The sequence below is a fragment of the Giraffa tippelskirchi genome, chromosome 10 (assembly GCF_054371585.1).
Source record: "Giraffa tippelskirchi isolate mGirTip1 chromosome 10, T2T-mGirTip1v1.2.pri, whole genome shotgun sequence".
Classification (NCBI taxonomy): Eukaryota; Metazoa; Chordata; class Mammalia; order Artiodactyla; family Giraffidae; genus Giraffa; species Giraffa tippelskirchi.
The window spans coordinates 75,317,246-75,339,113 of record NC_137284.1 but is presented as its reverse complement, the minus strand read 5'-3'; the positions used below and the strand labels follow the sequence as shown (position 1 = coordinate 75,339,113).

At 36.8% G+C, this 21,868-nt stretch overlaps 1 protein-coding gene across 7 annotated transcripts in view; it reads left to right on the top strand.

The window, feature by feature from the left end:
* The window catches only part of TMEM196 (transmembrane protein 196), a 331,349-nt gene that overhangs the window by 257,905 nt on the left and 51,576 nt on the right, over positions 1–21,868 (top strand). For 2 of the 7 annotated variants that reach the window (XM_081536764.1, XM_081536762.1), the window contains exon 1: positions 5,539–5,685. The exons of 4 other annotated variants lie outside the window; for them this stretch is intronic. In XM_081536764.1, coding sequence (XP_081392890.1) covers positions 5,539–5,685 — 147 coding nt within the window. Of the gene's footprint in view, positions 1–5,538; positions 5,704–21,868 lie in introns of those variants that run through there. One more of the 7 variants, XM_081536763.1, reaches the window with a different exon arrangement.

Sequence of the window (21,868 nt, the reverse complement as noted above, 5' to 3'; positions counted from 1 at the left end):
GCCTATAGTCAAAAAGACCACAAGAGAAAACCTTGCTTGTCTTCTCACAGGGATTACACTTCTGCAAGGTCTCTTGTGCACTGTTTATTTAAATGTATGTGGTAGGAGAGTAAATTCAGGACCAATTACTCCATTCAGGTTAGGAGTATAAATACTCACATTCTTTATTAAAAAGTAGGTATCAGTATAAAATACACAATGGAGGTTTTATACATGCTTAAAAGTCATTAATAATCAAAAGATATTTCAGACATAAATGGAAAATTGTGATAAACACAATGGTAAGGACTATAATTTCTCTAATTTTCATAAACACTGATGTTACTAGTAGATATTACCACTAGAAGACAAAAGGCAAAAGATAAATTCAGGTTTAATTACCTCCTCTTCTTGAGCTTTAAATAAGGAAAAAAATCCTCAACATTTTTTTTTCCCCTTTTACAGAATTACTCTATAAAATCTCACTAAGTCTTAGGTACCGTTATTTTTAGCCACACTAACTAGACTATTGAAATATTATATAGACTTCTAGCACCTTAAGAACTGCTAAATGGTTTGTAATAATTTTGTGATTTTTTTTATTTTTCGTAATCGTCTGTACTGCTTTGGTCATTCAGTACAGGTCTAAGATCACAGCAGTACAAACTTTAGTTTTTAGATCTTTAATCTTTAGATCAAAGATCTTGTGACTTTTATGACTTTAGATCACAGAACTAAAAAATTTAGTTTATAATAGCTTGAACACTTTAAACCAATTTTCAAAATTAATCAGTTTAAATTTGACCTTTTCATTTACTAACCTTGTGTTAAGACTAAACTGATTATTTCTTCAACTTACTTGACCATATTAAGACAGATGGAATTTGTTCCCCAGCTCCTGGATTTTCCTTTATCCATATATTAAAATTTCTATATATGGCACAGGGAATATAATCAATAATATTATAATAACTTTGTATGGTGAAGGATGATTACTAGACTTATTGTGGTAGTCAATTCATAATGTAGATAAATGTCAAGTCACTATGTTATCTGCCTGAATCAAATATAATGTTGTATGTTAACTATAATTTAATAAAGCACTTCTATAAATCTAATTTATTTATAAACCTAGACAGCTTATTAAAAAGCAGAGACATTACTTTGCCAACAAAGGTCCATCTAGTCAAAGCTATGGTTTTTCCAGTAGTCATGTATGGATGTGAGAGTTGGACTATAAAGGAAGCTGAGCGCCAAGGAATTGATGCTTTTGAACTGTGGTGTTGGAGAAGACTCTTGAGAGACCCTTGACCTGCAAGGAGATCCAACCAGTCCATCCTAAAGGAGATCAGTCCTGAATATTCATTGGAAGGACTGATGTTGAGGCTGAAACTCCAATTCTTTGGCCACCTGATGTGAAGAACTGACTCATTGGAAAAGACCCTGATGCTGGGAAAGATTAAAGGGAGGAACAGAAGGGGATGACAGAGGATGAGATGATTGGATGGCATCACTGACTCAATGGACATGAGTTTGAGTAAGCTCCAGGAGTTGGTGATGGACAGGGAGACCTGGCATGCTGAAGTCCATGGGGTTGCAAAGAGTCGGACACGACTGAGCAACAGAACTGACAGATAAATCTAATTTGTGTAAATGGGTATGTGAAGATCTCAGAACATGTAAATACTTATTGGCAGAGCTTAGGTCCTTAAAGAAAGCAATTATGGAGGATTTTTTCTGTTTAGCTAGTAAATTTCATAAGAATTATTTTGATTACCTACAAATTCATATTCATTGTGTCCTATATGAGCCAGCAGGTGGCAAACTTGAGAGTTTTTGTACTATTGCTCCTATTGAGGAAGTATAAGTATTGAATGAACTATATATGTATCTATACTGTACTATACTATATATGTAGACTTCTCTGGTGGCTCAAATGGTAAAGCGTCTGCCTACAATGCAGGAGGCCTAGGTTCAATCCCTGGGTTGGGAAGATCTCCTGGAGAAGGAAATGGCAACCCACTCCAGTATTCTTGCCTGGAAAATTCCATGGGCTGAGCAACCTGGTAGGCTACAGTCCATGGGGTTGCAAAGAGTCAGACACAACTGAGCAACTTCACTTTCACTTTCTTTCATATATATGTATCAATGGATCTTATGAAGAGCTTTTTTGGTGTACCATAGCATAAGAAAAATTAAAACCTCTAATTGTAGAGTAGAGCTACTGGTGTTTGGATACCAATGTATTTTTGTCTGTTTGTTTTTCTCTAGATTTATTGTTTTATCCTGTAATTCTTTCCCTAATAAATAATTTTGAGAGAGGATGCTGACTGAACCTATTTTTTGCTATGATCTCCACAAATAAGAGCAAAATGTAATGGTCCTGCATTTACTTGGAGGTGGGGATCTTGCCAACATTTAAAAGGGCATGCAAAATATATTTTGTCTCCCAGAATAAGTAATATAAGATTTTTTGAAAGTTCTAATAACATTGATCTTCATGTTTTTAAATATAAAACAGTAATTTGTGGTGATGATTGTTTTTATTTTATTCCTATAAATATTCCCATTTTGGGGTGGCTTTTTGTTATATATAAGTGAGGATGGATTTAATTTCTTTATTTTTATATGAATATAGTTGATTTACAGTGTTGTGTCAATTTCAGGCATACAGCAAAGAGAATCAGCTATACATATGTCCACTCTTTTTTAGATTGTTTCCCCATATTGGCCATTACAGAGTACTGAGTAGAGTTCCCTGTGCTATACAGTAGATCCTTATTAGTTATCTATTTTATATAGAGTAGTGTGTATATGTCAATCCCAATCTTCCAATTTGTCCCTCTCCCCTCTTACCTACTGATAAGCATGTTTGTTTTCTACATTTGTGACTCTATTTCCATTTTGTAGATAAGTTCATTTGTACCCCCCTTTTAAAAAAGATTCTACATATATTATATATGTATATTTGACTTTCAAAAAATGATAATTGGTTATATTCAAACATATGATTAGGCTTTGGGGTTGTAAGAAAACACATTTCTGCCTATTACATTCAAAGATGAAAATTCAGTCATAATACATAACTTATCCCTTTCTTTCTCTCTGGGAAATTCATCCATTGTTAACACTACCTCTAAAAATTAATTTCCCTTCCTGTAAATTACACTTCTTTTTATATGGCTGCATTAATCAATCTATTTTAACAATTACTATAACTTTCTCTTTTCAATGGGGAAGAATGAAAAAAGGAAAGCAAGGACTAAAGATACACAAAAAGTAAGAGAACATAGATATTCCATATTTCTACATATGAATTGGATCATTAAATGACTTTTATAAGATTTAGATAAAATAAACTATACTTCACTAAAATAAAAAACTATATGAATGATTGACTGTTAGTGGACTGAGTGTTTTAAGAAGTAAAAAGTAAATTCACTAATTATTGAAAATAAATGCTTGAGTTTTTTTCCAAATACCACAATAACTGAAGACTCTTTAAGACTTATTAAGTTTCTAATACTTTATAATTCTTCCTTCCTTGCTTTTTTTAAGGGAAGAAGATTCCATTTTTAAAAAAAATATGGAATATAAATATATCATAAGGAAAGTAAATTATACTGTACAGTTGAATTTAAACAATGAAACAAGCTCTGAAGTTTAAGAAATGTAGAACTGGCACTTATGATATAGATTGTATATCACTCAATTTTAGTGTTCTCAGCACTGGGGTTTTTAAAAAAAAAGAAGAGGAAAAAACTTCTAATTAGAATTAACTACTGCTCTAGTCTACACGCATTCAGAGATTCCCTGATCTTGTGCAGTGTGTTCTAAGTCCTCTTTTCTTCTGTTTTCCTTCACTCCATTTGCAAGTTCCCCAGAAACCAGTTTTTGAGAAAGATGACCCACAAACACTTCTCACCCCCCACTCCCCACTCCTTGCATCTGCCTGATGGAATACCTTGGGATTTTTCATGAAGTCAAATCAGGGACATGAAACTGAGCCCAGACTCAGTGATTCCCAGACTTCTAGAGTCCCATGTGTATCGGATTACAACCCCAAAATACCTGAACCATGGCTGGCCCTTGCTCTAAGGATTCTGATGAGTGCAAACTGTCATAAAGTGTGCAATGAGGCAGATTTTTGTTTTTTGGTTTCTTTTAAACAATGTTGTTTCTATTTAGTACTTAAATGTATGCATCTCTTGAATTTGAGTGAGAATGCCCGGTCCCAGGCGTGTGGTCTGGTGATGCAACCCAGAACGTGTTCAGGGAGAGCTAGGGTCTGCCAGCTGAGGAGGAACCACGGCCACTTCCCTGGAGAAGTATGGCCCCAGCCAACTGCATCTTCCCCACTTTCAACAGGGAGGATGACAGGTCATGGCAGCTCCTTAAAACATGCTGGAGAGTAACTCTTCTTGAGAGGGGAGTTCCTCCGTGAAGGTCCTTTGGAGTTCTGTTGAATTTAGGAGTCTATACCTTCTCCATCCCCTGTGCTCTCTCTGCCTTTCTTCACTCACTGCACTCCCACATCACCCCGTGTACACGCAAAAGAAAGTTTCACACAGAGTGAGCCCCGTGTTGACGCAGGCATCACCTCCCCTCCCATCTGGACAGAAGCCCAGGAAGGAGCAAACGGGGTGGGGGTGGGAGGTGGGGGGGGGAGGGTGCGCAGGAAGGTATTGCTTGGATCTCTGTGGTAAGAGTCCCCAAGTGGGGCCGAGCAAGGGTCAGTCAAGAGAATTGGTCCTGCACCCACAAATATATCAAGCTTTTCCCTCCTCCATCAACCTCTTAAATCCCAATGAGGTCACTGCAATGAGAGAGAATCAGATCCAGAGAGGGGGAGAGGAAGAGGACAACGAGAGAAGGAGGAGAAACCCAGACGGAAAAAGGCCATCAGACAAGGTCGCTTTTTCTGGCGACACAGCAACTGTGAAGAGCGTGGTGCTGAATATCATCCGCCCGCTCAGCCTGGGGACCGAGGGACTCGTAGAAGCACTTCGTGTTACCACGAAAACAAAGGAAAGGAGACCGAGCGAGAGGGCGAGAGATGCTTTGAGCAGTCGCGCTTAGGATCTGGGGAAGCAAAGCTCGTCTACTTGGCGGGGAAAGAAAAGGGAGCCTGAAAGGGTCCCGGAAGCAGAGAGAACAGGATTTCCCTGCGGAGACTTGGGACGCGGCAGAACTCTGGACAGCGCCTCGACTCCTGAGCAAGGCTCCGAGCTCCTTGGCTCCCCCAGGCTTCCGGCTCCTTATTGAAAGCCCTTTCTACCAGTGTGCTCTCCTCTCCTGGACTCCGACCACCGACCGGGAAAATCCTCCTATGATCTCTATCTGAATGTGCCAGGGGTGGAGCAACCCTGCTTCTGACCCGGTCAGAGAAGAGGGTCTCCGGTTCTGGAAATCCAGTCCTTGTGGATAATGCTTCTCTGGTGAAGAAAGAAAAGTTTTGGGGTCTGTTAGCGGGCAGAGAGGGTAAGGAGGAGAGTGGAAGGAAGAAGGTGGATGGTCGGCTTCCCTCTCTGACCTGGAAGGAATGATGACCGAAGAAGGATGTGCACCAGCGGCCAGATTATTGGGAGCCTCTTGGTGCTCTCCGTGCTGGAGATAGGGCTGGGGGCGTCCAGCGTGGCCGTGGGGGCGGTCAGCTTCAGCCTGGCCCTCCGAGAGCACAAGCCGCAGCTTGGAGACTCGTCCCCGGTATGGAGCGGGGTGTGTGTACGTTGAGCCATTTCACTCTCTCTTTACCTCTTTACGGTGATGGTCAGTGTGCGCGCGTTAGTCACTCCCTCCCTGGGATTGAAAATCATGAATTTCCTCTGGCTTGCATGTAGGTTCATGATGTTGTCTTTTAATTATTAGTATTTTTTTTCTTACCTTGACTTGATACCAAAGTAAATGGCTTTGTTTAAAGCTGGGGGAGGGCAGTTTCCACTGGCTGAATCTGCAAAAGGTTGCCCAGTGGGGCTGATTGAGGGTGGAGGGGAGGGCGGTTCACACCTGTCAAGGGCAGGCTCAGCCTCCATACTTTTACAAGGAAAATCAAAAAGTGTTACATCATTTTCTTACACCAGCAGCAAGCAAGGGTAGAGTTATGCATTTATTTCTCGGTAACAATGCCCAAAGTACACTAAAGACAACAAAGATAACACAAAAAGAAATATGATGTGAGTATGAAAGGAAGATTTCATCCCAGAAAACACTGCTCTTAATTTTCCCTTTGTAAAACTCTTTTGTAAGTTCTAGGGAATAAGGTAAACAACAAATGATATGTAGCAACATTCTAATTCAAGAATAATTCAGCTTAAAGAGTACCTAATGCTCAGAGAAAATGTCATAATTTTCTTTAGGTCAGAGGGCAGACCCAGCGAGCTTCTAGTTTATTTACTGTGAGTGAATCTCCAGGAAAACCTTAGAGACCCATTCCTTCCACCTAGGATCAATAAAATAACTCAGCACTATTCCTAGTGTGAAACTACTTGTGAAAATCAGTTTTTCTTCTCCTTTAAGTTATATAGCTCTTCTATCCATATCCTTCTGGATCTTTAGCTTGATTCTATTTTCTAAGATAATTTAATAAGATTTTTTTCTGTCACTGATAATTAGTCAGTATAATTAACAATCATGGCTTAGTCATTTGTGCTTTAGGTGTCTGAGGAAAAAATGATAATTTATGAGTTCAAGAGTAATTCTGAAGCAATTCATTTTTAAGTGAAGTTCTAGCGTTCTTAAAACTGGCATAATTATGCTTTAGAAAATTAGTTTTTAGACTTTAAATTTTCTAAGTGAGGAGAATGTTTTTAAATTGCAGAAATTAAAAGAAAAATGATATTCAGTTCTAACATTGGATTCTTCTAAGAATCCTTGTTCTAAATTCAGTAAGTCCCAGCAACCATAATTACCTTTTGCTGTATTATTTTAAATATAACTATGAAAGACTAAATAAAAGGAAAATCTTAAAGCTAGTTATTTTACATCTTATTTGTAGTAGTGATTATTTTGAGAGTTGTAGTTAGCATTATTATTTGATTCTTTGATTAAAGATAAATAAACTTGAAAACTGCTACCAGACAGTTTTCAAAATGAAATGTAATGTCAACATTTAAATCAAGGGGAAGAAAATGTGATCTTTTGGTGGCTTCAGAGGAAGAATCTTTAAATACTCTTCAAATTAATTTCCCTCTGAAGTTCAGAAAATTGAGTAAGTGAATGTAGGTTGTCTCACAATAGCATTTAAGTATCCAGTTTACCTTCATGAATAAAAAGGTGGTTGCATTTGCTTGGTGTCATGTAAGAAAAATTTTTTTTAAATGTTTTTTTTTTTCTCTCTTTCTTGGCTATTTACTAATTATATAGGTGAGTTGACATATGTGTATGTACAAAAATGAAAATTTTGAAGCAGCTCAGTGAAAAGCAAATAAAATAGTAGAGCCAGTCATTATCATAAATAATTATTTCCTTTTTAAACATTTTGCTTTTTAGAATAACCAAATTCACCTATGATTCTGAAATAATAGGTTCAAATTCTGTTGTCTGATTCAGTAAAAAAAAATTAAAAAATAAATCCATGTGATTGAATGAACCGATTTGAAACTTGAATGCCCAAAGAGTTGGTAACTTTTATAAACTCAATAAATCAAATTTGCAAAGAAAGAAATGTCCAAATTTGACCATTGTTTATCAAATTATAGTCTTGCTAACTTGATTTTTAAAATAATTTTTCAGAGGCCATTTGTAATACAGTCTGGATTATTGCAATTCTGGCAATGATGAATTCATGTAACCAATATTTATAGAGGGCTTACCACATGCAAAACTTTACTATTTAACACAAAGACCATTAAGATGAATCAGAATACCAAGCTGAGGAAGTAAGATGGGTATGTCACTTCCTTTACCAGTGGTGAGAAATTAGAGTTTGACTTCAGGGAGTTACAGATACAGGAGAGAGAAGAAATATCCCTGGGAGAAGTATTATTTTTCTCTTGATCTTTAAAGTTTATTGAAACTTAGAAGGAATGTATCATAGTATGAAATCTGGAGTCTACCTGGGTATAGATTCCAGGTCAGCCTTTAGCCATTTACTATCTGGTTGACTAGCCAAAGTTTCCTCATATTCTGTCAAGTAGGGTTGTTAGAAATAAAATCATGTTCTTAGTAAAATGTACGATATGTAATAAGCACTGAATAAATGCACATAGCTAGTATTGGGTGCACAGAATGACAGTCAATGCCTGAGAAAGAAAACCTTTTAGGCAGCAAAGTTGAAAACAAAAAATGGACAGGATGGGTTGTGTTCAGGAAGAATAAGCTCTGATATTTTTCTGAGGCTTAGGTGTGTGAGGGAGAGGTAAGGATGGAAAGAATGATAGGGGTCAGACCATGAGAGGCTGTGTGCCAGTCTCAGCTTTATTTCCTCATAGTTTTAATTATAATAAAATTTCTTGATTTCCAAAGAGACCCCAAGAATATGCAGCAGAAAACTAGACTGATAACTACTCATCTCTTTGGTATTATATAAATTAAAAACCGTATGTTATTTATAAACACTAGATGGGATTGTATAATAATTAACTTTTTAGGTCATAATCCATAATCAGAGTGTGTTTTGATTGGTACCATGAAGTTTTTTTCAATACATAAATATCATTATTACCAGATTTTGCTTTCAATTTTAGAATCCAGTGGAAATAAAAACTGTACTATGAAGGGATTGCTTATTATATATGGACCTCAACATCATAAGCTTTTTATCTAGGTCAAATGCACTAAGAATTTAGGCAACTATTTTGATTATTTGGACTTAAATTATTGTTGGATATTTTTGGATTATTGGAAAAATTACTGGACTAAAATTTTAAGTGGCTTAAAAATAAAACAGTACTAAGAAAAAGGGCTTAAAATCCATAAGATGGATACTCATACAGATTATTTCCAGTCACTATTTCATAATAAGGTAAATGGTTGTTATGGGACCTGGGACCAGTATAAAAGATGTGGGCAATTAGAAGGAAAAAATTTTTTAACTATAATTTCATAGCAAAAGAAAGCTATAAGTGCCTTATAGGATTTTGGCCTCTTCTTGATTCTTTGTTGTAGTTTATATAGATACCTCATTGAAAACATAAAATAACACATTACTGCTAGATAACAATAAATGAACCACTGAGTAAACTGCTTTGGAAAAGACATAGGCATGTGAAATATAATCAATGTGTAAGATACATTGACAGGGAGTTAGACAGGACTGTGCCTCCAAGAGGCTGTAGGATCATGATTTTTCTCAGTCTCCAGTACATCATCTGTAATGTGAATGGATTGTATTCAGTGGTACACAGATCCAAGGAAATTTTATTTTGTCACTCTAAATTGGCACTTTGAAATCTAAAGATTCAAATGGTGGTGTCCAGAAAAACATCTGATAGAGTTTTATTTTATACATACCATGCTAAATTCCATCCATCTATATCTGATATTCATTTTATAGATGTATTAAAAGAACTTTCCTTAGGCTTCTTTACCCCACATGTAAAATAATCTTTTAAAATATTCACAATTTTCTTAACAAAATCATAAAGTTTGAGTGATTTTTATTGCTTCTGGAGCATTCTTAATTTGTACACCATAGCTTTATCTGCTTAAAAAATCTGATACTTAAATGAAATTTATAGCCTAGTCAAGTCACATACTTAGTATGTGGATTCCTGATTGTGGATTTCTGATTCACCATGGCAACAACGCAGCCAACTGTAAGATTGTATTGAAATTTACCTACTGTACATCCTGATCCATACCAGCGCAAAAGAAATGAAGTGCTGTATATAAATGATAGTTGCTCCAAAATGTTATTTCTAATATTTAAGCCTATTCAGTTCATTTAAGGAAAAGAAGACAAAGTGAAAGAAACCGCTCAAACAGTTACTTCAAATGTACAAAATTTGAAGCTATTGTGTCTCTGGCCAGATAATGCATCATTTTTTCCAAAGTTAAAATATATAACATAAAGGACTCATATTACTTATCATGAAAATGGTGCCCTATCCTCAGAAAAAACTACAACTGTACATTTATATCCAATTTTTAAATTAATTTTAATTATATAAGTAATTTATAATTCCTGTTGCAAAGGGTTAAAAAAGATCAAAACTGAAGTTCTCTTCCCTACCGCATTATCAAAATTAGCCAACATTGTAAATTTAGTGTATAACCTCACGGATATTTCTCCATGCATACATATTATTGTTTGAACATATAGACTCATTTTTATATCAAGTTTCTGGATATAATAAAGCCCCTTCATGGCTATCTAGAGCCCAGGTAAAGAATATTTTCTTTATCTGAGTCATACTCTTATTCTCAAATGCTACTTGTTATCTACTGGAATCGGGGCAATTAAATAAGTGGCAATTAGATAAGTTAGACAAGCTAAACAGTTGGAAAATGTAGTTATTGTTCCAGGAACCATACTCTGTCAAGAAAAAAAAGTAAAATGCCTATTTCTGGTGTTGATTGATAATGACATGATGGGAGGAAAACAGAATTTTGTCATTATGACAGTAGTTTTTTTGTTTTAGTTAATATTTCATCCATATGTAAGTGACATGCATTGAAATTTCTATCCCAAACACATGACAAATTCTGTTTCAGGATTTTGGCCCTTATTCACAGGTAAAAGTGATCTTGAAGAATTTGCCATAGACATATTAGGAAAAAAATGATAATAATGGCATTAGTCACCTATTTGTTGACAGTTTGCTTCATACAAACATGATCTAGACAAAGTCATATCCTTTAATTTGGATGTTTTTGCATAAAATATTCAAGTTAGATCTCTATATTGATTTAATTGTTAGCCAGGTCGTACATTATGTGTTTTGAATATAGCTAAGCAATTTAACCTTCCTGTATATTCACTCAGCCCTCAGATCATACTTAATTATATTAGTACATGGGAGATATAACCCAGCCATCCAAACTGAAATGCCTGTCTTTAAAATTCAGTAAAAACTAGAATAGATTTTTCCCCAAAGGGGGAAAACTCCAACAATTCTCTGTTCGAACAATGTTGGGTCATTCATTTATGAAGTAAAAAAAATTCAACCTACTGTACTATATATATTTATATATAATCCTGTTCATTCAAATGGCATTTCTATACATAAATAACCAATCCAAGAGTTCTTCAAAATATTTAACTTTATTTTCCTAATGAAATTTAGTCAAATTACACACAAGATGATTACATTGAAGATGCTTCCCAGGTGGCTCAGTGGTAAAGAACCTGTCTGCCAAGGCAGGAGACACAGGAGAGGCTTCTTCAATCCCTGAGTCAGGAAGATCCCCTGGAGAAGGAAATGGCAACCCACTCCAGTATTCTTGCCTGGGAAATTCCATGGACAGAGGAGCCTGACAGGCTACAGTCCACAGGGTTGCAAAGAGTTGGACATGACTGAGCACCACTCTGCAGATAGATGTCCATGTTGAAGTACATGGACAATGAAGAATAATTAGGTAATAGTATAAAAAGACTCATTGAGCATCTTTCTAGCAGAAAAAGAAAAAGAAGGGAAAAAAAGCTGTGCTACTACTTTGCTCTGTGATGTATAAAGCCTCATAGTCCTTCTCATGAATGTAGATCTAATCTATATGTATACTGTACTCATAGTAAATGGTAGATGGGATTCATACATCTCACTCTATATTACTGTGGCTCTGGATAACTTATGCTTCTTCACTAAGTCAGGGAGAGAAATAACAGTACCTATCATATGGGTTACTGTGAAGCTGCTGTGAAGCTAAGGCAATCCTTATAAAGCTGTCAATACTGAGCCTGGCCAGAAGTAAGTGCACAGTGAATATTAGCTGCTCCTTACTTCTACTGCGCTGTTCAGTTCCATAACAACCAGAACCTATAACCTGCTACTGATACAGTGGTTCTCTATATTTCTCCAACATCCTTAATCAACTCTAGTTTGACTCATCATTTTTGCTTTTGTTTTTCTCTTCATGTGTTGTTTGAGGGTTGGCTGGTTTAGTCACTAAGTTGTGTCTGACTCTTGTGACCCCATGGACTGTAGCCTGCTAGGCTCCTCTTGTCCATAGGACTTTCCAGGCAAGAATACTGGAGTGGGTTGCCATTTCCTTCTCCAGGAGATCTTCCTGACTCAGGGATTGAACCTGGGTCTCCTACATTACAGGCAGATTCTTTGCCAACTGAGCTACAGACCCCGCGTTTTCATGTATAGCATCTAGTTAGTTTTTTATTTACATTATATACATTATATAATGTATGTACATTAGCAACTACAAAAATATACCAAAATGCTTACATTGGAAAAGTCATGTAGATATTCAGCTTAAAATTGAACAGGAGAACAGCTGCCATTGTAAGACACTTGTCTCTCTGTTTTTCTGTTGGAGGTGGAGAGCGTAGTGGAAGCTCTATGATAAAAATATTTGATAATCAGATAAATTAGTTATCTAAATTAGGCATGTCAAACAGGAAGGATATGATAACTACTTTTGTACCATGAAGTCCTCAAAACACATATGTAAAACAATATAAGTTATTGTCATAAAGTCAGAATAAAAGTACAAATTAACACTTCTGACAAAGATACTCAATAACTTGGAAATTTGTATGATTTTGCCTGAACTACCCAAATAGCTTTTGAAGCATAACTAACTCTCATGTTAATTAGTGACCATGATTTTTAGCAGTAATGCAACTCAAGAAGCAATTGCAAGTTCCATTAGTTCATGATCTATTATTAAATACTGGGAAAAATTAAGGCAGAAATAAAATTAGTGGTTAAGCATATTACCGTGGAAAAGGTCAGTTTTCATTCCAATCCCAAAGAAAGGCAATGCCAAAGAATGCTCAAACTACCGCACAATTGCACTCGTATCACATGCTAGTAAAGTGATGCTCAAAATTCTCCAAGCCAGGCTTCAGCAATACATGAACCGTGAACTTCCAGATGTTCAAGCTGGTTTTAGAAAAGGCAGAGGAACCAGAGATCAAATTGCCAACATCCGCTGGATCATCAAAAAAGCAAGAGAGTTCCAAAAAAACATCTATTTCTGCTTTATTGACTATGTCAAAGCCTTTGACTGTGTGGATCACAATAAACTGTGGAAAATTCTGAAAGAGATGGGAATACCAGATCATCTGACCTGCCTCTTGAGAAACCTGTATGCAGGTCAGGAAGCAACAGTTAGAACTGGACATGGAACAACACACTGGTTCCAAATAGGAAAAGGAGTACGTCAAGGCTGTATATTGTCACCCTGCTTATTTAACTTATATGCAGAGTACATCATGAGAAATGCTGGGCTGGAAGAAACACAAGCTGGAATCAAGATTGCCGGGAGAAATATCAATAACCTCAGATATGCAGATGGCACCACCCTTATGGCAGAAAGTGAAGAAGAACTAAAGAGCCTCTTGATGAAAGTGAAAAAGGACAGTGAAAAAGTTGGCTTAAAGCTCAACATTCAGAAAACTAAGATCCTGGCATCTGGTCCCATCACTTCATGGCAAATAGATGGGGAAACAGTGGAAACACTGTCAGACTTTATTTTGGGGGGCTCCAGAATCACTGCTGATGGTGATTGCAGCCATGAAATTAAAAGATGCTTACTGCTTGGAAGGAAGGTTATGACCAACCTAGATAGCATATTTAAAAGCAGAGACATTACTTTGCCAACAAAGGCCCTTCTCATCAAGGCTATGGTTTTTCCAGTGGTCATGTATGGATGTGAGAGTTGGACGGTGAGGAAAGCTGAGTGCTAAAGAATTGATGCTTTTGAACTGTGGTGTTGGAGAAGACTCTTGAGAGTCCCTTGGACTGCAAGGAGATCCAACCAATCCATCCTAAAGGAGATCAGTCCTGGGTGTTCATTGGAAGGACTGATGTTGAAGCTGAAATTCCAATACTCTGGCCACCTCATGCGAAGAGTTGACTCATTGGAAAAGACCCTGATGCTGGGAAGGATTGGTGGCAGGAGTAGAAGGGGACGACAGAGGATAAGATGGCTGGATGGCATCACCGACTTGATGGACATGGGTTTGGGTGGACTATGGGAGTTGGTGATGGACAGGGATGCCTGGCGTGCTGCAATTCATGGGGTCGCAAAGAGTCGGACACGACTGAGCGACTGAACTAAACTGATATTACCATGGAGGACTGGGTGCCTCGATCTGCTCATCCTGTAGAAATAATACTAGACATGATTTATTAATAGTTAACTATGGTCCATATGCTTTCATATACATTTTATTTCTAATATTAACAACTTCATGAACAATGTTTTGTTTTATAAAATTTATGTAGAAAAAAGAACTTAACTAGGGTCCACCATTATTTAATCAGCTGAGTTAGTATTTAAAGCCAGGGCAGTCTTATTTCATAATCAATAGAGAAAATTTCTTTGTGTGAAACATGGGAAATTTTCATGAAATGACAAAGTCATTCACTGAGGCCTGACCTCATTATTTGCTCCCAACTCTCAATCTGTGAGCCAGGCAGGATGGCATAAAGGCCAAGTCCTGATCACTGTTTGTTTTCCAGAAGAGACTGATAAAGTCAACTGATCAACTGTGCAACCTCCATGTTCTCAAAAGAGTGTGAGATACTAGATTAAATTGTTCCTACCCATAAATCTTAAGCTTTAGCCTTGAAAAATAAAGCTAAATAATGCATCTCAAATAATCATTAAGTATTATAAGGCCAATCAGGAAGACACAAAATGACATATTTGTTTAAATATGTTCAAAGTGAGAGGTATCAATAAAGAATCAAGGATATCCATCCTCATGGAGGAAGAACTTTACCCAGGCCTTGTAGATCAGGCAGATTTCCATTGGGCAGAGGGAAGAAGATGATGTGCTATTCAAAATTATTAACATGTGTCAAGTCATGGAGGGGACAGTAAAATGGAGAGTTTGTGGGGGATTGAGGAGACCAAACTTGTTAGAGCAAAGACATGTTCAAAGAAAAACTGTAACTGAAGCTCTACCTCACCTAAATAAGATGTGGCCAGCTTCAAAAGGGTCCTGAAAGAATCGCGAGACTAGTCTGCCCTTGATTCCCAGCTAAACTTCGGAAGTTCTGCTTTTTAGAATTTGATGGGCTTGAGGCCAATGTATTGCTGCTCAATTTCAAGGCAAAACACTAGCCCTTGGTTCCCAGATGTGCATGTGGGATCAAAAGAAAGACTTGAGAGAAATCTTGAGGTGTGTGTGTATGTTAGTCACTCAGTTGTGTCTGACTCTTTGCAACCCCATGGACTACTGCTCACCAGGCTCCTCTGTCCATGGAATTTTCCAGGCAAGAATACTGGAGTGGATTGCCATTTCCTTCTCTAGGGAATCTTCCAGACCCAGGGATCAAATCCACATCTCTTATCTACCTGCATTGGCAGGCTGGTTCTTTACCACTACCACCACCTGGAAAGCCCCTCTGAGACTTGAGGGAAGTGAAAATCTTACATCACAAACGTAACTCAAACTTCAAATGACTTTCCTATTATTGATGGTAGATTTGTAAGATCATAAGTTCCTTATGCTCAATTATTCTTACAGCTGCCTGGCATATAAGAGTTCATTTGTATAATTGGTAGTATTGGCATGATAGAAATAAATGAAAACAGGTTCTGGAAGTATTGAGACTTGGGGTCAAATTCTAGCTCTAGCAGTTTCTAGTTTAAGTTTGATTGAGTTAAATTATCTCACTGAGCAGTCAGCTAACTCATCCATAAAATTAGCAATCCTACTACCTATTTCATGGAGTTTTCTAAAAATTAAATGTAGTATTTATATAAAGGGCTTGATAAATATTAGGTATTCGGTAACTGTGACTGTCCCACAATCATGACCACATGCTTTTGCTATATTTCTGGAAAATTCATTTTCTGTATGTGGCTTCTGTTGTGTACTACAGACATTTTATTTTTACACATTTCTAAAGAGGAGGTTTATTGTAAGACTGTTGATGAAATTGACTCAAAACTAAGTAACATTTAGGTCATATATCTGGTCTTAGAAAACATGTACTTGTCATACCCAGTTTTAGGCATAGTAATAATTGTAATAGTTGTGATTTAGTGTGCTTATTCCAGGACCACAGGAATATTATCTAGGTCAATATTGGGATAAAGAGATGTGTTTTTTGTTTGTTCTACCAAATACAGATGTGTTCTTGATTTTCTCATTATTTTTGCTGGGTTATTGGAATTTTTAGTTCTTTCATGACTTTTTTCTGCCAGTTAATTTCCTACATGGATAACTCTGAGGAATTAAAATAATTAATGATAATAACGATGACATAAATAATGGCAGTGGCAGCTTATATTTATAATATTCTATGTTGCCTAAGAATTCCACCTGCTTTTTTTTATCCACTTATATTAGCAGGTGAGTTTCTTCACCTAAGGTATAAGAACCTAAAGGATTTAGGATTTAGTGACTTAAGATCAGAAAGTGAAATCAGTTACAGGAGCAAGATAGAAACCTGAATCACTTGAAGAAAGAATGTGTGTGTGTGTGTCTGTACATGCACACCCATGCAGGTGTTCATACATGTGCAGTGGAGATGAAGAAATAAGTAATTCCTAGAAGGAAGTTGATAACTGTTGCTGATATGCAATATAAGCTACATTCAGGTTTCTGTTTCCCTAATTTGGGGGCAGTTCAAAATGTTGCAAGCCCTCTGTCAGCTGCCTCTTATTTCCATAACTGGCTGGCTTTTGGAAACTGCCAGGCACATTAGATGGACATTTGTTCATGGTGTTGACAGTTCTTAGGAAGAGGATAACTTCTACTCTTTAGTCCTCTGGCGTCCCAGTACCTAAGATTTATTTGGACAATTACCACTTAAATATACTGCAGATTCAGAGTTCTTCTTGATGAAAATTTACAAGTTTAGTTAAAAATTTCCTTGCTACTTAGGGAGCAGAAATAGCTCAAACATCAAAAAGCCTTATTTACTTAGCACACTCAAAATATTCAACAGATTATTTTTTTGAAAAGAAAAACTATCAAAAAGCATAATTGTAACAGAATACAGTGCATAATTCATTAAATCCCAGAAAGATGGCATCCCAGGAACCGAGTAGGGGAGTGAAGGGATGAATGACATTCTGAGAATCCAGGCTGATTCTTTCTGAAGAAAGAATTCCACACTGAAGGATCTGGGTCCCAGCCCATTGGAAAGTTCCTGAGATTTTTGGACTTTGGTTCATTTAGAAGAGCCTAACCTGCCAATCGGTGACATGCTATGTTTAATGCTTTCTTCTGAAATTCAATCTTGTGTGTTGTTGGTTTCATTCAGTTACTTTACAGTCTCTGCAAAGTCTTCTTTCACTGCTTGTTGTGCATCTGCATTTGCCACTGTGGGGCTTTTCTTGCCATTTCTCCCTTGAGTGCTTTGGTTTAATTTCTTTTTTCGCTATGGTTACCTCTTATCCCATGCTATCTGTTAAGCTACCAAGATGGCCTGTGCTAATGGAGGACTGCTTGCTCATCACATCAGCATATCTCTTGTACATTTTATCCTCTAGGTATTTCCTATAAAGTTGATTATAATTGTGAGAGCTCATGGTTCTATTGAGAAAAATATGTACATTTATCCTTTCTCAGTTAAACTTTAAATTTTTTTTAGGTTTCAAATTTTCCTGGAGTGGAGGAAACATAGTATATGGATCAATATATATGAAATGCCTTGCTTTATTTCAGTGTTCTGTTTTGGGATGGAAAATAAGAAATTAGATCTAGCTTAAGGGGAAAAAAGAACACTGCATAATTAGCAGGGTTTTCCATTGACTAAGAAAAAAATATATAAATAGGAAAGTATAAAAGTGATTTATTTTTAAAATGAACACTTTGCTAAAAATGCAAAAAAACTGGGAGAGGGGAAAGAGAGGCCATTGATAAGATCTATAAATATAATAAAGGCTGAAAAAGTCCAGGAAACCAAATTGTCAGATAGCACAGTCAGGTCCTAGGACCCACAGGGGTTAGGCTTATGAAAATGGGGCCAAATCGATGTTGAGGTAAATGACAGAGAGCTGCATGGTCTGCACTGGGTTAGGATGAGTCAAGAATAGGAATGAGCTGTGGAAAATCAGGAGAGTTGAGTTCCTGTTCCTGTTCTCATAAGCCAGATGCTTATTTTCCTCAGTTCGCTTTCCTATTAGATTTAGTTAATAACTATTGATTCCACAGTTACAACCTTCTATGCTCTGAGTTAGGTTCTGAGGACTTAGCAGTTAATAAAACGATAACAGTCCCTGATCTTCTGAAGCTTAATTTAAAAAGGAATATGAGGAAGGAGACGCGGGGACGAATGGAGAAAGTAGCATGAAAACATATACACTTCCCTATATAAAATAGATAGTCAGTGGGAATTTACTGTATGACTCAGGGAACTCAAACTGGGGCTCTGTAACAACCTAGAGAGGTGGGAAAGGGTGGGGGTTAGGAGGGAGGTTCAAGATGGAGAGGACATATGTATACCAATAGCTGATTCGTGTCGATGTATGGAAGAAACCAACACAGTATTGTAAAGCAATTATCCTTCAATTAAAAATAATTTTTTTAAAAAATAAAAAGGAATATAGAAAATGAACAAATAATGTACAAATTAACAAAGTTTGTACCTGGTAAATAGAAATATAGGCTTATGCAGACTATAACAGTTATCAATAATGGGAGAATCAGGAAATGCATCTCTAAGGAAGCAACATTTCTGAAGGAAGATGAGGTATTTCCTAGATGAAGAGGGGAAAAAAGCATTGTCCCAATCAGGGGGAACATCTTGTGTAAAGACTCTGAGATAGAAAATGTTTCATGTGCTTGAGCAACTGAAATAAGGCCAGGTGACTGGAGGATTACCAGTGGGCAGGAGGAGATAGAAAGCTCTCGGTGAGGTAAAGAGAAAAACGGGGGGTAAAAATCACTTAAGGCTTTATAGACATGATACACTGTTTTTATTTTCTCCTAATTATAATAGGAGCCACCAAAAGATTTTAAGTGGGACAATGACAAGATTATATCTGCATTTAAAGAAGCTCACTTGGGGCTGCAATTTAAAAAGTATTTTGGAGTCAGACAAGTTCTTGTCACAAATTAAGTCACAGGTCTATTTAGGAGGCTACTGGGCTATATGATACAGTGGTTACATGGATGAGAGTTAAAGAATAAAATAGAAACAGAAGAAGAACAGATACTTGAGATACAGAGTTAACAACATTTTGTTTCATGAGATGCCACTGTAAAATATTGAGAATGAGTTTCAGATTTCAGAACTGAGCATCTAACAGGATCCTATTTACTCTTTGAGACTAGAGGATTATAGGAGGAAAGCCCGTGTTTGTGTGTGTGTGTGTGTGTGTGTGTGTGTGTGTGTGTGTGAGAGAGATGTGTGTGTAGGGAGCAACTGGTGTAGCATTGGAAGAGATCATGGATTATAGGAGGAAAGCCCGTGTGTGTGTGTGTGTGTGTGTGTGTGTGTGTGTGTGATGTGTGTGATGTGTGTGTAGGGAGCAACTGGTGTAGCATGGGAAGAGATCATGGATTTATTTGTGATGTGTTATGTTGGAGGGGCCTGTGAGTTATCTAAATGGAGATGCTGTGGGCATCTAGATGGGTCTAGAGATCAATGCTGGAAATCAAAAAATGTATTAAATACCTTTAAAGGTATTTAAAGCCACATGACTTGTTGAAACATCCAAAACAATGCCTTTAATTACTATTATATTCAGAAGCTGGACATTCAGAATTAACCATAATACTCAGGAGTGGAAAAAAGAGACTGAGAAGCTGTGATGAGAAAAAAAATATGTTGAAGTCCAGGAGAGTGTGGTATCAGAGAAGCCCAAAGGAAAGGGGTTCCTCTCCTTCAAAGGAGAGGGGTAAAGAATAAACAAAAGTCTGGTTGACTCTGAGAACATGATTAAAATGCCTTTCTCTTGGTTGAGAATTATAGTTAAGTCACAATATGAACAGAAAAGAGACATAAAAATAATTTATCCCCAACTTATGATTTTACGGGTAACTAAACTGAAGCCCACAGAGTTAGTACTGGTGGCTAACTGTAGAACCAGGACAAGAATCAGGTCATCTAATTCTCGGTCTAACACTATGTCCACAGACACCTCAAGATATTAAGTATCCTTAAAATAAGTGTTCAGCCAAAAGGATAATAAAGTTATCTGGCTATTGCCTCAAACTGAACAGGAATGATCTCACATCATTGGCACTGCTAACTATCATGGAGGTGCTATAATTACTTTAACAGATTTTAGGAGTTCCCTCCCAATTTGGAGTTTCAAGGAAACAGCTTTGCATAGAAATTGTAATGTGTTCTCCCTGGTGCTTTTCCAAGGTAACTGGGAAATTAATTGAAGCTAATTTTTAGAAGTTGCTAGCATTTCCAAACCCACAAAAGCTAGTGATCAATTTAGGTAAGTAAGCAGAGTGCCTTCAAGAAGACTTTAAAAACAAATTCCAAAGCTCATTTGCTCATTTTTCAAGCTTTACACATTTGAAGAGCTTGGAAAGGGAATGCCAAAGTCCTATAGTTCTAATATTTTCTGTCTGAGGCTTTTCTTTTTAAATTCAAACATCTAGAAATCAAAATTAAGTAAGATTTACTGCACAGTTTGCCTGAAGTGGCTAGAAATAAATATGTGTGTGTGCACACACACATATAATGTCTTGATCTAACACTGTTGTAAGAATTGTCAAAGTATTTTGTAATAATAAATTCATTTAAAGGGCCACACACACGAAGAAGGTGCTCTTTTTTGTAAATGTATCCTTGGCCATGAATATAGTACAGTGTACTTACTAGTGATAGGATGAGCTGTGTTTTCTAGTGTGACATTAAGAAATTAAAATATTATGAAATATTAGCAATTTTTTCCACCTTTATACTCCCATTACTAGTAGTTGAAGAAAAAGATTTTCTCAAAGGAACAGTTCTTTTGAAGAAAGATGTGTAACTTTAACTAGTGATTTTTTTTGCTGATGTCTTTTCAGCTCTAGCTAAAGGGGTATCTTTGACATCTCAGACTTTAAAAATAGGGTCTTAGAGAGCTATTGGAGGAGTTTATGAAATATTAAGTTGAAAGTATCTACTGCGTTGAAGATTCAAGTTTGGCAGACAGCATGCAATGGGTTACCAGGAAGAGTGGCCCAATAGAGAGCAAGTAGTCTCTAGAGCTCTCACATATGGAAATGAACTAATTTAGGACATCATTGTATCTCCTGGGTGATATTTGGGGGGGGCGGGATTTGTTTTTCTTTGACTTGTGACCATAGCAAGAATTAGGTGTTCTCTAGATTTAGCCAGTAGCCACTAGACACATGTTGCTACTGAGAACTTTAAATGTAGCTAGTCTGAGTTTAGATATATTAGTAAGTATAAAGTTCACACTGGATTTCAAGGACTGAATATGAAAGAAGAACATGAAGTATCTCAAGTTTCTTAAAAGTTTGATTTCATGGAGAAATAATAGCACAAATATACTGAGTTAAATCATTAAAATTTCCACCTTTTTAATGTGACTATTGTGCTCAGTCATGTCTGACTCTTTGTGACCCCATGGACGGTAGCCCACCAGGCTTCTCTGTCCTTGGAATTCTCCAGGCAAGAATACAGGAGTGGGTTGCCATTTCCTACTCCAGGGAATGTTACTATTAGAAAATGCAATTATGTATCGACCCACATCTGTGGCTTACATTAGATTTCTATTAGACAGCTCTCATCTAGACACATTTTTCTCATCAAAAAAAAAGTCATTAGCTGGTCAAGAGAAGCGTCATGCTTTGTCTACCTAAAACATGAACTAGAGATGAGGAAAGTCTTGAAGATAATTT